At 46.9% G+C, this 16417-nt stretch overlaps 2 protein-coding genes across 2 annotated transcripts; one reads left to right on the top strand and one right to left on the bottom strand.

The window, feature by feature from the left end:
- Nucleotides 1-4064: 4064 nt before the first annotated feature.
- MRFAP1L1 (Morf4 family associated protein 1 like 1) lies at nt 4065-6398 on the bottom strand. The gene is made up of 2 exons (XM_058546680.1): nt 5794-6398; nt 4065-4662 (listed from the first exon to the last, which is right to left on the bottom strand). The coding sequence occupies exon 1, from the start codon at nt 6184-6186 to the stop codon at nt 5803-5805; it is 384 nt and encodes a 127-aa protein (XP_058402663.1). The 5' UTR covers nt 6187-6398; the 3' UTR covers nt 4065-4662; nt 5794-5802.
- Nucleotides 6399-11877: 5479 nt separating this feature from the next.
- Nucleotides 11878-12747, top strand: BLOC1S4 (biogenesis of lysosomal organelles complex 1 subunit 4). Its single transcript, XM_058546365.1, has one exon. It carries the CDS (start codon nt 11914-11916, stop codon nt 12559-12561), a length of 648 nt encoding a protein of 215 aa, XP_058402348.1. The 5' UTR covers nt 11878-11913; the 3' UTR covers nt 12562-12747.
- Nucleotides 12748-16417: the final 3670 nt, after the last annotated feature.

Below are 16417 nucleotides of genomic sequence, written 5' to 3'. Positions count from 1 at the left end.
CAGAACTTCTGGACTGTCTGTTCACTGCTGTATCTCCCAGTGCCTGGTATATAGTAGGAGCTAAGTAATACTGATGAATAAATAAAACATCTGCAGTAAAATGAATCTTTAAAAGGGGTTTAAGCAGGGACTGACACAGCCCAACTCACTCCAGCTGACTGTGAAGGAGCAGGATTGGGGCAGAACGGCCAGCAGGGAGGCCAGGGAGGAGACTCGGGTACTACTGGCTCCAGGTGGTCGGAAGGAAGTGGACGAACCCAAGGTGTATTCTGGAGGGAGAATCAATGTGCTTTAGTGACAGACAGCATGGGGAGGAGGGTGCTGAGAAGGAGAGAGGTGTCAAGAATGACACTGAAGTTTCTGGCTTAGAAACGTCAGTTTGAGTTATCTGCATTGGTGAGAGGACATGATTAAATATAAATTAAATTTACATACCTAACTGGCACTCACTCATTCACTAGGTATTACGCACCAACCACATGACGGCCGAGCACTGGTCTCAGTGCCAGGATTTCAGCAGGGAACAAAGGCCCTGCACTCAAGGGGCTGACCCTCTACAGGGAGAAGTCAGACAACACGCAAATGATCCCACGTCAGTAGTGAGAAGAAAAACAGAGGAGAGTAACGGGATGGCAGTGCTATTTTAAAGAGAGTAGCAGAGGGAGACCTCTCTGGTGAGGGAGAGTTTAAGCAGAGACTTGAACCCACCTCTCCCTAGTAGGGTTGGCAGTGCCCACGGCTCAGGAGAGGCTGAAGCTGCAGTTCATTTCTTCCCCGCCCCCCTGCAGGGAAAGATTCACCCTGAGCTAACATCTGTTGCCAATCTTCCTCTTTTTTTGTCCTCCCCAAAGCCCTGGTACATAGTTGTATAACGCTAGTTGTATGTCACTGTAGTTCTTCTATGTGACCCGCTGACACAGCAGGGCCACCAACAGACGTGGTGTGATTCCACAACCAGGATGTGAACCCGGGCCGCCGAAGCAGTGAGCGCGCAGAACCTTAACCACCAGACCGTCAGGGCTGGCTCTGCAGCTTCTTCCTTTATGGGCTGCTCCCGGTTCTTGTGTTCTTTTGTTGGTGTGTCCATGTGTCCATGCCCCACACACCTACTGCATGAAGCCCTCCCAGGTTACCTCCAACGCCCCTAACAGGGCCCCTCAGGCTCTTCCTACACACCTGGCCACACCCCTTCCCTACTGCCCTCCGTCATCTGTCTTCTCCAAACAGCCTCCCAGCCTGCCTTCTCATGGAACCCCCCAGAGCCTGGCCAGCGTCTACTTCACAGCCAGCCCTTCTAGAATATCCCGAGTTTGAGTAACAGTAGGTGCTCATACGTGTATACTGCTTCAACAGGCTTGTACGTCTGCGGGTGAGGCTTCCTACAGAGGATGTGTACACTTGCCGAGAGGAAGAAAAGTGGGCCAAGGGGTAGGTGGGTTAGTTGGGGATATAGGATAGAAAGAAAACCAGCATAGTGAGCCATGTATATAATGGACATTCAAATGTTTTCAGAAAAAGCAAAACTCTGTGAGAAGTATTGAAACAAAACATTATTGAAGATGCAGGCATCACAAGCCAGCCAATGCAAGTGAAGGTTGTAGAAGTTCCCAGGTCTTTTGGAAGAGAACACAGAATTTCAGAGCAAGGGGCATCTGGGCATGACTGACTCCTCCAAGACAGACTAATGACTCTCTGAGCTACTGACAGAAGCCAATGCAAACTTTCTAGCTGACTGCGAAGCTGTTTAAATTTCACTGATATGTCATTCAACTAGGGGAAAATGTATGAGTTAAAACACACAGGAAATATAGATAAACCCCTGTATGCCTCTACATTACATTTTCATCACAAGCATGGGTTAAGACAATTAGTTTGTCATCACAATGCTCTGAGTAAGAGCCAAGGATCAAAACCGATTCAGAAGACTCTTCAGGCTCCGAACACGAAGGAGGCTTAGAATCAAGCCCTGGGATACTGAAGAAACGAAATGCAACCGTATGGATGAATATGATCTACGGTCAGTTAACCAAGGGGAAAAATATACATGTATACTATATACACACATATGTGTATAGCAAATATAGTATATATACATGTGCAAATGTGTGTGTGTGGTCAGCTTTTTCACTCCCAAAGCATCTGTTTTTAAATCAGTGAAGTAGTTTATAATGAACAGTTTCCTGAATCAAGATTCTTAATATCCCAAAGAGAGGATGCTCCTTCAGCCAGGTCCCGGAATTAAGAGGATATGGAGCAACTAACCTGCAGTGTACATAAACACGAATGAGAAGCAAACTTCGGTGGCTGTGTGCCACTAAGGCTCTGGGGTGAACTCTTAACAGTAGTTTAACTTGGTGGTTGACTGATACACAAAGAGACCAAGTCTGGACCCCACGAAAGCCTAGCTGGTCCTTCCCACTCCTCTGCTCCAGTTCAGGCACTCAATGCCCACCAGTACTTCTGCACCAGCCCCCATCTTCTTGCCCTCACGTGAACTCCCACTAATGCATACACGGCATGCAGTCTGAGCAACGTTCCCAAACTACAAATGTGATCATTGCTATTCCCCTGCTCATGAGAAAGTCTCAATGGCTCCAAGCAGTACTTCTCTGCTTCCACTGAAGAACCCAGACAGGCAGAAGCATGAACAAGGATACTAGAGTCCAAAACACGGCCAGAAACAGCCTCTAAAAACATTACTTTTGTTTGTGCCCAGGTACATTAGCATAAAAATGCCTATTTTACATATTAATCCAAAATATGTATCTCAACTTGTCATTATGAACATGTATTTGTTCTTATCAAATTACACTGAGGGGGGCCAGCCCCGTGTCCCCGTGGCTGGAGTTCTGCGTGCTCCACGTTGGCAGCCCGGGTTCACGCGTTCGGACCCTGGGTGCGGACCTACTCATCAGCCATACTGTGGAGGCATCCCACACACAAAACAGAGGAAGACTGGCACAGACGTTAGCACAGGACTAATCCTCCTCAAGCAAAAAAAAAGAGAGGAAGACTGCCAAGCGATGTTCGCTCACGGCAAATCTTCCTCACCAAAAAAAAACAAAAACAAAACTTACACTGAGCAATTCTGGAAATTGCACCATGCCTGTTCCACGGCGTTGCGCATCCATCAGCACTCCGTAAGAAACACTCTGGGGGCCGGCCCAGAGGCGGAGCAGTTAAGTTCACGCACTCCGCTTCAGCGGCCTGGGGTTCACGGGTTCGGAACCCTGGGCTTGGACCTACGCACTGCTTGTCAGGCCATACCGTGGCAGCGTTCCATATAAAGTAGAGGAAGATGGGCATGGATGTTACCTCAGGGCTAATCTTCCTCAAAAAAAAAAAAGAAAAGAAACACTCTGGGGTGAAGAAAGCTCACTGAAGCACAGGCGGATAGGGACGAGTGAACTCCCTAACAAAGACCTCCTCCCTCTTTCACCCCATCTCCCAGAACCCCCTCCACACTCGCATGTCCAGCTCCCCGACCGTCCCCCCAGTGCTGGAGCTCACCAGGCTTCTGCTCAGGTTGCTCCCTGAGCCTCCGAAGTCTTCGCTGGTTTCTATTTTCAGAAGTTGTACTCAGCTTTCAAGGGCAAGTTAACCCATTTCTCTGACAAGCTTTCCCAGACTCCCCCACGCCACGCTGAGTCCTTCATCAATGCTCCCACAAGATACTCAAGCACACTACACTGCAGTTACTGCCTTCCATTTCTGTCCCACCACTTCCCAATCCACGTCCTACCTTTGTGTCCCTAGAGCCCTGGACAGGATGAAGCTCACTACATTCCCACCGACCGACTGACTAAACACACCTCACCTGCCGTAAAGCAGGGGCTTACACCAGAGGATGGCCTGACGTTTGCTTCTGTTAAGACACGAGCGTTCTGTCATCTTATCCCCATAGCACCTTCCATAAATAATCCTGCCTCACAGTTAGTTTACAGAGAGCCGCCAACTACAGCAGTTCATTCCCATCTGATGATGATGACACTCAAGGAAGAACATCCATTTTAAAGGAAACTTATTTATGATTCTTTTATTAACACACACAGGGGCTTTGGTCATTTGAACAAAAAATTTATTTTAAAAAATGTTTCTTAGGTCTTTGTTTTTCAAGGCAAATGAATACTTATTACATATTTGATTTTGGCCTCAAGTCCCTGTCAGGTCTACTACGCTGATGAACTAGAAGGGACTTTATAGGCCCTGATGATGCCTTTTCCTTTCTCCAGCCCCTCACAGCTCTTTGTAGATTGTCTCTTCAATGCGATACTCTGAAACCCGTCACGCCGGAGGGGAGTACAACAGGAAAGCATACTTCACCATTCCCCGCTCAAACTTCCTTGTCATCTAGGTTCAGCTAGGCTGTCTAAAAAACTCACCTGACAGATTACAAAACATACACCAGACAATATAACACAGAACGTAACTCTCTTCCTCTGTGTCACAGAGGACCAAAGTTCCGAAACACATACACAACCATCTTCCATCGCCAACTGTCTTCTAGTTCTTCCCAGTCTTATCCAAAGCAGTCTCATTCCCACGTTCTTGACCAGCTACATCCAAGTCGTGCCTTCCACTGCACCTCTAAAGTTGGAAGAGTCTGACCCCAAGTCTTCAAGTGTTCCACAGTTCCAGAAAACAATCAGGTCACATGGGTAACTGCAAAATGCAAGACCATGCCCAACATTTCAAAAAACACAGCAAAGTAACAAGAATAAATGTAAGCACTGAAACAACTTTTGATTAAGCCCCATTTCCCTTATGAGAGCATTTCTCAAACAAAAGTCATTTTTCAGGAACCAAACACATTTGCCAATCTAAACCCATATCAAGGTCACCAAACACTGACCCTATGGGAGACTGTTAGATGTGGGTAAAAAGCGGAATAGAGAAAACGAGAGCTGTTTCAGTTTCCTCAAGGTGTCAGCCCATCCTTACCAGTTGACCAGAGTCCATCAGCTGGGAACCTAAAGCACAACTGGGAGAAACTGACCATCAAAACACAGAGTCTCAAGATTTCTGCATCCTGATGTTTATTTTATTTTACTTTTTTGTGAGGAGATCAGCCCTGTGCTAACATCTGCCAATCCTTTTTTTTTTTTTTTTTTTTGCTGAGGAAGACTGGCCCTGGGCTAACATCCGTACCCATCTTCCTCCACTTTATATGGGAGGCTGCCACAGCATGGCTTGCCAAGCAGTGCATCGGTGAGCGCCCGGGGAACCGAACCAGTGAACCCTGGGCCACCGCAGCGGAGCGCGCACACTTAACCACTTGCGCCACTGGGCTGGCCCCCATCCTGACGTTTAAAAGAAAAAATTGACCACCCACAAGAATGCCTCTTCTTTCAGACAGGGTCCTCTGACACACCTGCCTTCAAGAAAAACCTGGAAATTTCTAGAAAAGGCCTACAACTTGACACTTTTCCGTTTCTCTTTCCCTGTGTTTTCATCCTCCCCTACTCTGCTCTATGGCCTAGGTTCTCTTTGGTTTCCCCCCATCCTCCGTAGTGCCTAGGCAGGTCTACCTCCCGCAACTGTCCTGTTAGAACTGACTTTCATGTTTCACAAAAACAAACCAGAAGTTATTTTAAGTTTTCTCTATCAGTCGGGGCGGGCAGGGCCATAAAAAACAGTATCTACTAACCCGTATCCAAACTAACGGCATTCACTTTCCTCTGGACCCATCTTTCCGCCCACGACCCAAGTTCTGAGGCAGTAAGATTGGGGCTTCCCTCCTAGAATATCACTACCATACAGGAAGCCGTCTAACCACGCCTGCGCGGGCCTCACCGCGGCCGCTCACGACGACTCGCTCCTCTCCAGCCGCCGCACCAGCTCCACCAGCATCTCGGCCATCTTCGCGACCTCCTGCGCCTTCTCCTCGGCGCGCTCGCCCCGCCGCGTGCCCCTGCCCTCGCCGCCGTCGCCCGGCGCCTGCAGGTGGTTCAGGGCGCTCTCCTCCGATGCCTCCACCTGCGTCTTGATCTGGATGAGCATATTGTCCATCTCCCACAGCTTGCTCCGGTTGCGCAGCTGCGCCCGCCCGTGCTCCCGGGTGAGCGCCGCGATGTCCTCCCGCATCTCGTTGATGACCGGCAGCAGGAACTGCTCGAAGTCCTCCTCGGGCTCCAGCACCTCCACCTCCTCCGGCGCTTCCTCCTCCGCCGGGTCCACGGGCCGCATTCTCGGCCCTTCTTCAGCCCGCACCTCCCGGGGACGGCGGAGCAAGTTACTGCGGAGTCGAAGCGACCCCACTCCTTGTCAACAGTATTCCCGAATTATCTTGAAGATTGTTTCCCTTTACGCCTTTTCGCTTCACAACCGCTCCGGGAAGAAACGCAAACGACGCAGCAGCGAACAGGACAAACTCGCAGCGCCACCCCGGGCGTGTTTGTGGCCCTTTTCACGACACGGCCGGGCTCCTTTACGGTCACCCCTCGGGCAAGACCGAGGGGCGGGCGCGCGCACGCAAGGAGCCCGGCCTCGGCCGCGCCCACGCCCAGGGCACCTGCTCCGCGCGCCCCGCCCCGCCCCGCCCCCTTCTCTAATGTGAATTTAAGGCACGGAAGTGGTTTGTTCGCCGCCTCCGCGAGAGCTTCCAGGGCTTTTACTATTTTTTTAAGTAAAAGCGATTCTTCCTTCCTCGTATTTGAATAAGACAGGCTGGCGGTCACAGCGCTACTATCCAAGCAGGCACTGCTCCAAGCGCTTAGGTTAACTTGTATGAATTCATTTATACACAATAAACCTATGAGATAGGTGAAAAACTGACTAAAAACCGTGCTTATGGTCAGAATTTGAACCCTGAGCTATTTGAGTCCACAGTCCCTGCTCTTTACTACCTCACATGCTCCCTCTTCTGGGGTAGGGCTCTTAAGTCAGAAACCGCAAATGCTAAGGGCCCTTCCCTCTCCCCCCTCCTCACTCCCGTCCTTTCCTTCTGGGGACATTTCTTTCTCGCTGCCTTGGGTTGTTCTGGTCAGTAGTTTCTTGGTCTGTCTTCACCAGACTGTGAGCAAACCAAGGTAAAGGGCCACTTGTGATTAGGCTCTGTCCTAAGGCCCTCCCTGCAGCCTAGGTTAAAGTAGTGTGAGCGGGAACAAGGAAAGGAAAGGGTTACTGAGAACCTGATCAATAACTAACACAGGCTGTCAAATGTTTTCCAGACAAGGAGAAACTAAATGTTCTGTTTTTCAGAAGCTGATGTCCCCATATTTGCAGATGTTGCCATCTTACAGTGAAACTTACACAATTGCTGCAAGACCCCTGCAAATTGCTCCAGCTCCAAGTGTCCAAAAGTTACCGTGGACCTGTCATGTAATGACATGTTCCTTGAGCTCATTGTGTAATGGTACCTTGAACGACCATTATGTAATGGCCTGCTTTCCTGCTGCACATGTGCCCTGATTGAGTGCAGTTGTTACGCAGTTATATCCTCTGCACTCTTGTATATAAAGTCTCCACCAGCACTAAGCTCTGGGGACACTGCTTTGGGAGCTATTCCTGGTGTTTTCCATTGTTTGTGCAAGCAATAAAACCTTTTCTTCACCTACTTCAGCTTTGGTCGTATTTTCAGCTGTGCATCACCAAGAGGCAAACCCCTTGAGTTTGGTTACAGTAGGACCTTAGGGAATATTTTAAAGAGAAGGCCTTCTTCCCTAAAATATAAGCACCTCTACCAGACTGGAAGCTCCTTGGGGGCAGATTCTGGTCTTGGTCACCTCTGTGTTCCCACCATCCAAAGGGCCTGAAAAACAGCAGGGGCCCAGTAAATGTGCTTTAACATTCATTTAACAAAAATTTTTGCACTAAGTTTTTTAATAATCCAGTATTGAATTCAAACAATGCCCAACTCTTGATCCATTTTCCTATGAGAGCACCAATAGCGTGTCATTGTGGAATGGATGGAGTCTATTTCCAGGCTTGTTCACCCAGTGCCACATTAGCAGTAATTTGGAGGGATCCTGCTTACACAAATGCCACAGATCAGGGCTTCAGTCTTCCAGTCTGATAAATAAAGACCAGTGGTCCACGCATGAATATCTGTCAGAGGGAAGAGTGAGTGAGATGTGATTATTAACAGTGTCCCCTTTCAGTCTCAAAACTTTCCTGGTTTAATAAATTGGACTTTATTAAAATTGTCAACTTCTGTTCATCAAAAATCACCAATAAGAGAATGAAAAAGCAAGCCACAGTGTGGGAGAAGATATTTTCAGTAGACATATCTGACAGAGGACTCATATTCAAACTACTGAGAACTTCTATAGCTTAATTTAAAAAAAAAAAGGCAAATGACTTAAAAATGGGCAAAAGACTTGAGCCAGCACTTCACAAAAGAGAATATCCAGATGGCCATTAAGTCTATAAAAAGGTGCTCAGCTTCATGATTCAACAGGGAAATGCAAATTAAAACCACAATGAGATAGCACTACACATCCACTAGAATGGCTAAAATGTAAAATGTTGACAATACCAAGTGTTGGGGAAGATGTGGAACATCTAGAACTCTCATACCTTCTTGATGGTTGTCTTAGTCTGCTCAGACTGCCATTACAAAATACCACAGACTGGGTGGCTTAAATAACAAATGTTTATTTCCCCTCACAGTTCTGGAAGCTACAAGTGCATAATCAAGGCACCAGCAAAGTCAGTTTCTAGTGAGATCTCTCTTCCTGGCTTGCAGATGGCCACATTCTTGCTGCAGTTCTCACATGACCTGTTCTTTGAGTACAGGTGGGCATGGGGTGGGGAGGGAGGGAGCATGAGCTCTGGGTGTCTCTTCTTATAAGAACACTAATGCTATCAGATCAGAGCTCCACCCTTATGACCTCATTTAACCTTAATTACTTTCTTACTCCCAATACAGCTACACTGGGGTCTAGGGCTTCAACATATGAATTGGGGGGGGATCATATACATTCAGTCCATAACAATGGGAATGTAAATTGGTACAAAAACTTTGGAAAACTATTTGGCAGTATCTACTAAGACTAACATATACCAACTCTATGATCTGGGAAATCTGGCACGTTGGTTTACACTCAACAGATTTTGAGTGTATTTGTCCACAAAAAGACATACAGAGGAATATTCATAGCAGCTTTATTATAACAGCCCCAAAGCTAAAACAACCCAAATGTTCATTAGCAAGAGAATAAATAAGTAAATAAATTGTAGCACATTCTTTCAATGGTGTATTAGTTGTCTATTTCTGCACAACAAATTACCCCAGGATTTAGCAGCTTAAAACAGCAAATATTTGTTACATCACATAGTTTCAGCTCAGGATATTTCATGAGGCTGCAGTCAAATATCAGCTGGGGTTGCAGTCATGTTGGGGCTTGAATGGAGCTGGAGAATCCACTTTCAAGATGGCTTACTCATATGGCTGTTAGGAGGAGGCTGTTTTTCACTAGCTGTTGGTAAAAGGCCTCCGTTTCTTGTTATGAGTTTCTCCACATGGCTGTTCACAAGAAGGCAGGTAGCTGGTTTTCCCCAGGCAAGTGATTTGAGAGAAAGACATGACACACCTCCTCTTATGACCTAATCTCTAAGTCATGCACCATGACTTCTGCCTTTTTCTATTTATTATAAGCAAGTCTCTATGTCCAGTACACACTCAACAGGAAGGAATACACAAGAGTGTGAACAATACGAGGTGGAGATCGTTGGGGGTCATCTTGAAAGGCTGGCTACCACAGTCTGCTCTCTGGCAACTAATGATTCACGTCCTTCCAACATGTAAATCACACTCACCCCCACCCCAGGTCCCCAAAAGTTACATCCTATTGTAGCATCAACTCTGAGTCCAGAATTTTGCCATCTAAATTAGGTGAGATGTGGATAAGGCTCCATGAGTGTAGTTCCTTAAATCCAGCTCCTAGATTACAGTTCTTCTTGATCTGTAGAACTTTGAAACTAAAGAGACGGGTTATCTGCCCCCCTGCCCCATATCCAATATACAATTGTGGGGCAGGCATAGGACAACCATTACAGACATTCCTGTATGAAATGGGGAAATGGGGGAAATGGGAAGCACAAAGGAGTCACTGATTCATAGTAATTCTGCAATTTAAGTCTCAAGGTCTAGAAATAATTCTCCATGGCTCTCAGCTCCAACATCTGTGCTCTTGGTTCCACCCTGAGTCATACTTTCTTTTTCGGAAAATGTAGCGTGTGTTTGCAGATAAGTAACTATCTCAGCCTGCTTCATGCTTGTAGAAACTTGGAGAGTCCACGGGCCTTTCATTTTGTACCATCTCTGTCCTTTCTAGTCCAAGCTGCAGTGTTTCTTCTGATATGATTATCTTTAAGACTTCGTGGGTTTTCTATGAATGTCATCGCAGTTCACTCCACTAGACAAAAGCCCCACCTTCCAATCCCTTTGTGATAAGTCCATCGCTATCTTGGGCTTCTGCTGATAACACTAAGGGACAGGCCCTTAAGTTTCCTAAAGACCCTATTGTTTGATTGAGAGGCTCTGTGAGGCACATCCTTAATTCTTTAAAGAACTGTTATTCTGACTGAATAGTACTCTGAGCCACTACCTTTGATTTTTCTGAGTTTTCTTTTTTGTTTGTTTGTTTTGTTTGTTTTTTTTTGTGAGGAAAATCAGCCCTGAGCTAACATCCGATGCCAATCCTCCACTTTTTTTGCTCAGGAAGATTGGCCCTGAGCTAACATTCATGCCCATCTTCCTCTACTTTATATGGGACACCACCACAGCACGGCTTGACAAACGGCGCGTCAGTGCGCGCCCAGGATCCAAACCTGCGAACTCCAGTGGCCAAAGCAGAGCATGCGCACTTAACCGCTTGCGCCACTGGGCTGGCCTCCTTTTCTGAGATTTTTAAAAAAGGATTTTACATTGTTTGCTTCTCTGTTTTCTAAGTTTTCTCCCTTCAACACAGAATAATTGAGCAACTGGACAATCGAGGAAAAATTATTTTTTGTTTTTTTGGTGAGGAAGATCAGCCCTGAGCTAACATCCATGCCAATCCTTCTCTTTTTGCTGAGAAAGACGGGCTCTGAGCTAACATCTATTGCCAATCCTCCTCCTTTTTTTCCCCCAAAGCCCCAGTAGATAGTTGTATGTCCTAGTTGCACATCCTGCTAGATGCTCTATGTGGGACGCGGCCTCAGCATGGCCAGCCAAGCGGTGCATCGGTGCGCGCCCTGATCCGAACCCCGCCGGCCGCAGCGGAGCCCGCGCACTCAACCACTAAGCCACGGGCCTGCTGGAGGAAAAATTATTTTAGACAAAGATGACTTTTTGTTTAACAATAAATTGGGCAACAGAAGCGGGTGGGTGGGAAGAGGGATTTTACAGTCATGACTCTGGTTTTTCTGGGGGTGCCCTGGATTTTATCTTTGCTATGAAGCCATTTCTTAATTTTATTTCTTTATTTTAGCCGTCTAAAGAGGTTGAGAACTTTCCAAGTCATCAAGAACATCAAGGTTTAACAGACCTTCCTTTTCCTTATCACTCTTCTCTGTCGTTTTACCCTAAGCAGCAAGAAGAAAGTAGACAGCAGGGAGCCCTTCATGGGTCCTAGACATGTTCTGTATCTTGATCTGGATGGAGGTTATACGGTTATAAGGATATGTAAAAAGTAATCAATCTGTACACTTAAGATGTATGCACTTTATTGTTCTTCTGTTATACTGTCAGATTTTTAAAAGGGTTGAGTGTGAGCGCGCGCGCGCGGAAACCACAGCGCGCGCGCGTGATCGTGAGCGTTCCGGAGGCAGAGATTGGTGCGCGTGCGCGTACGTGGGCGCGCGGAGACCGGAAGCAAGGACGGTGCGCGTACGTGAGCGAGTGGAGGCCGGGCGCAGGGGCGTGCGTGCTGTGCGTGCGCGCGCGCGCGGCGCCGGAAGCGGGGTTGGTGGCCCGGGCCGTCGCGGGCCATGGAGGGTCGGGGCGGCGGAGCGCCGGGCGAGGAGCCGGCGGAGGAGGCCGAGTTCCAGGGCGGCGCCTGGAGCGGAGACAGCGGCAACGTGTCCCAGAGCCACAGCAGCGCCTCGGGGCCGTGGGAGGACGAGGGCCCGGAGCTGGGCGCGCCGGGCCGCGACCTGCCGCTGCTGCGCCGCGCCGCCGCGGGCTACGCCGCCTGCCTGCTGCCCGGAGCCGGGGCGCGGCCCGAGGTCGAGGCCCTGGACGCGAGCCTGGAGGACCTGCTCACCCGGGTGGACGAGTTTGTGGGCATGCTGGACATGCTGCGCGGCGACTCCTCCCACGTGGTCAGCGAGGGCGTGCCTCGCATTTACGCGAAGGCCACCGAGATGCGGCAGGTGTACAGCAAGATCGACAGACTCGAGGCCTTCGTCAGGATGATCGGCGCCAGCGTGGCCAGGATGGAGGAGCAGGTCGCCAAGGCGGAGGCCGAGCTGGGGACTTTCCCCAGTACGTTCAGGAAATTCCTGCACACAATTAGCGTGCCCTCCTTCTTCAACAAGGCTTCCTCCAGCAGGCCCCAGCAGACCGGCTACGAACCCCCCGTCCTGTTTCGGACCGAGGACCACTTTCCCTGCTGCAGCGAAAGACCTCAGATCTGAGTCTGCTGGACGACACTGCGAGAGGACGCTGAGATTACCTCAGTGTTAATTAAATCAATTGAAAGTCCTGTTACTAGACCTACATGATATTGGAGTATGGAATTTTAAAGGTTCTTTTTTGCACACTGTATTTCTCACTACCTTCATTGTTTCACGTAGGATGTGTGATTTTCTATGTCTTCCAAAGCTACTTGGGGGGGTGGGGATGGGGAAGCAAAATGAATGAATTTATCTGTGCACTGTGGCAGAACTGTTATTTTTATGGATTTTACAACTCAATTAGCAGTGTTACCTTTTCAAGCTTTATATATTTATATTCTCTTAAGAACAACTACTGAGCCCTTAGAGATTTGTCATTATTGTATCCTAATAGTGATTCAATTTTTATAGCTTATCTTTAGGATAGATGGAAAATTATTTAACATTATATTAAACTTTCCATATCATCGATTGTAAACTGCAGGAAATTACACAATATCTGAGAAAATGTATTTATTGCAACTAATTCTGAAGTTCTATTTGAAAGTATAAGCTCACAATCTTAATTTACCCATAGCAAACATGTCTATATATGGTTGCCAGCATTTGTTTTAAATTTTAAATATTAATAAAAAATTTAAATTTTATTGGAAAAGTTTTCCTTCTGAAAAGGACTTCACATGTTGCTTAATGACAGATATGTTCTGAGAAATTCATTGTTAGGCAGTTTGGTCATTGTGGGAATATCACAGAGTTGACTTTCACAAACCTAGATGGTATAGCATACTACACACCTAGGCTGTATGGTACTAATCTTATGGGACCACTGTGGTGTATGCAGTCTGTTGGTGACCGAAATGTCCTTATGCAGTGCATGACTGTGTTTCCCTTTTTGTTTGAAAATAGACGTGTTGCTCACATGGTTTTAGGAGTGGGATAAAGAAAAGTGGCTGGGGAGTACCTCCGTTAGAAGGCTGACATGAAGAACTAACCTTAGCTACTATTTCACTGCATTATGTTTCTTCCCTCTCAAAATGAATAGTTGAATCGTTTGTGGAGGATCTTGTTCTTTCACCCTAACAGCATGGAATGCGGAAAGATCCCTTGTAGATACAACACACTTGATCTTGATTTTAATCTTTTATAAGGTGGTCCTCCTAGATAGTAGCCCTCAAATAAGCATACAGCTTAGGTTGCTTTTGTGTCATTTGTCATAGATCTTTGAGCTTGATGGAGTAAGTATATTCTCACTTAGCTGTGTATTATGAAAAATCTGATAATGTAATCTTGTGCTTAGCTTTCTATGTCACACGTTTACAATTTTTTTTTTTTTTTGTAAGGAACATCAGCCCTGAGCTAACATCTGTTGCCAATCCTCCTCTTTTTGCTGAGGAAGATTGGCCCTGGGCTAACATCTGTGCCCATCTTCCTCTACTTTTTATATGGGACACTACCACAGCATGGCTTGACAAGTGGTGTGTTGGTGCATGCCCGTGATCCGAACCTGCGAACCCTTGGGCTGCCGAAGGGGAGCTCTCGCACTTAACTGCTATGCCACTGGGCCGGTCCCCCACATTTATGCTTTTTATTCAGGTAGTTCATTGATTACAAATTAAAGAACTCCTGAATTTAGAAGCTGAAAGAACAGGTAGCCTACATTTACCATTTGGCAACTACTGGGTACTGCTGTAAGTAATTATATCCCTGTGACGTAGTCACTAAATACGAAAATAGCTTCCTTATGTTACATCTGTATTGCTACAGTGGTTTTTAAACTTGTTAATATTTAAAAGGTAGTAATTAGGACAAATTATGAAAAATTAGAATAATTTTAAAGCTGAGATTTAATATCTGCATAATAGAAATCCTAAATTCCAGAAAGCAAAAGTTAAGAAATGTGTTATAAAGTAAAACTTTCTTTATTAGGAATATATAATGTTTAGATATTTACTTTCATTACCTACAAAAAAAGTAAATTGGGTTGAGAAAATTAAAAGTGTAATAACCAATAAAAGAATGGAATTCAGCTTAACCATTTTTAAAGCTAATCATACATAATTTCCTGGCAATACATTTTTAAAAAGTCCTGGTTTAGATGTTAACTTACATGATTATATGTGCAGCTTATCACTAAGGGAACTTGGGTTCTGAAATTCTCTTATTCAGTGGGTGTTTTTTCTGAGATTTCTACATAGAAACTAGTGCAGAGCCGTGTTTGGAATGGGGACTTGAAGCTGCTTTGCATAGTACAAGACACACATTAGACCAAGGCCATTTGTCTGTCTCAAGAATTGGGGTGGGGGAGCCAGGCACACCCCTGCTTTCTTTGGCACTGCCACCCTCAGACCTTCTGGCTCCCTCCTCTCCCACCCCTGACCAGCTGGAGAGTTAAGAGGGCCCTTCTGGATCTTGGAAAATTGGTCCTTCCACCTCTTCACAAGTCAAAAACAAGTTGGGAGGGGGGCCCCCACTTCTGGAACTGTAGGTGGAGGCCCAGGTATCCTGGGTGACCCCTGCACACCATCTCTGCTGCTGGGGTCTGGAGCTCCCCCACTTTCTAGAATAATAAACAGGGATGGCGGGTCGGCCCAGTGGCACAGTGGTTGAGTTTGCACACTCCGCTTCGGTGGCGTGGGGTTCTCAGTTTTGAATCCCAGGCGCGGACCTATGCACTGCTTATCAAACCATGCTGTGGCGGCATCCCACATATAAAGTAAAGTAGAGGAAGACAGGCACAGATGTTAGCCCAGGGCCAATCTTCCTCAGCAAAAAGAGGAGAATTGGCAACAGATGTTAGCTCAGGGCTAATCTTCCTCACCAAAAAAAAAAAAAAAATGGGTGGCCATGGGTTTTAATAAAGCTTGGGAGGGGCCCCCCACCAATCGCACTGGAGTCAATTAACTTGTTCTTTGCTCCCACACCCAAGAGCACAATAACTACTTAGAGTTTTCAGGAGTCCATAGGACATTCCCTTGGTCCAAGGGCAGCCTTGGGTGTCCAGCAGTCAGTTTAGGCACACACATAACATCGAGTACTAAGTACTAAGTAGTAAGCACCTTGTGGCTGCTTTCCCCCTAAGCCAGGACTTTTAGGACTATGAGTCTTGGCCGTGTGTGAGGAGGTGGGTCCATCGTAGACATAAAAGTGCGGGTCCTGGAGGTAGACAGCCTGGTGTGGACCTGCTAACTGTATGATCTAGGACAGGGGTCAGCAAAGTCCCTAAAGGGCCAGACAGTGAATAGAATTGCAGGCCGTATGGTCTCCCAACTACTCACTCCACCCTTGTGCAAAAGCAGCCACAGACAGTATGTAAACAAATAGGCAGGCTGTGTGCGAATAAAACTTTATTTCTAAAAACAGGTATTTCTTGAGACACAAGGGACATACTGAAAGAAGAAAAGCAATAATGGTTTGGAATTTACAGTTTTAAACTAGCTTGGCTAAAGAGCCGTCAGAAGGGGCAGCATGGGAAGATGAAAAGCACTAGTTCCTAAGGATTTTTTCCTGCTGCTGTAAGTGAATAAGGAGAAAGATGGGCTCAGGATGGCAGCCAGGGAGTCCAGGTCACCAGCTCTCTTTGGACATGAGACACAATTCACAAGCCAGTGGAGCCCAGCTCGGTCCTATCTGTCTCATTGCCCCCACTTTCTTTTACCAGAAACTTTGCCTCATGGACTCTCGCATGGCAGTATCTTCTAAGGACTTTGGCTTAGAATGATCTGCTGTTAGTAATTAGAGCTAACATCCAATTCACCAGTGTGACTGCAGGCACCACCCAGTAATACCCACTCTGTCCATCCCCATCGCTACCCCATCTTCCCCTGTCCCCTCCCCAAGCCCCTCTCCACACAGTACACAGCAGCCAAAGGGATCTTTA

Source organism: Diceros bicornis, chromosome 8, assembly GCF_020826845.1.
Source record: "Diceros bicornis minor isolate mBicDic1 chromosome 8, mDicBic1.mat.cur, whole genome shotgun sequence".
Classification (NCBI taxonomy): domain Eukaryota; kingdom Metazoa; phylum Chordata; class Mammalia; order Perissodactyla; family Rhinocerotidae; genus Diceros; species Diceros bicornis.
The sequence above is the reverse complement of the archived record's forward strand: the minus strand, read 5'-3'. Positions and strand labels throughout refer to the sequence as shown.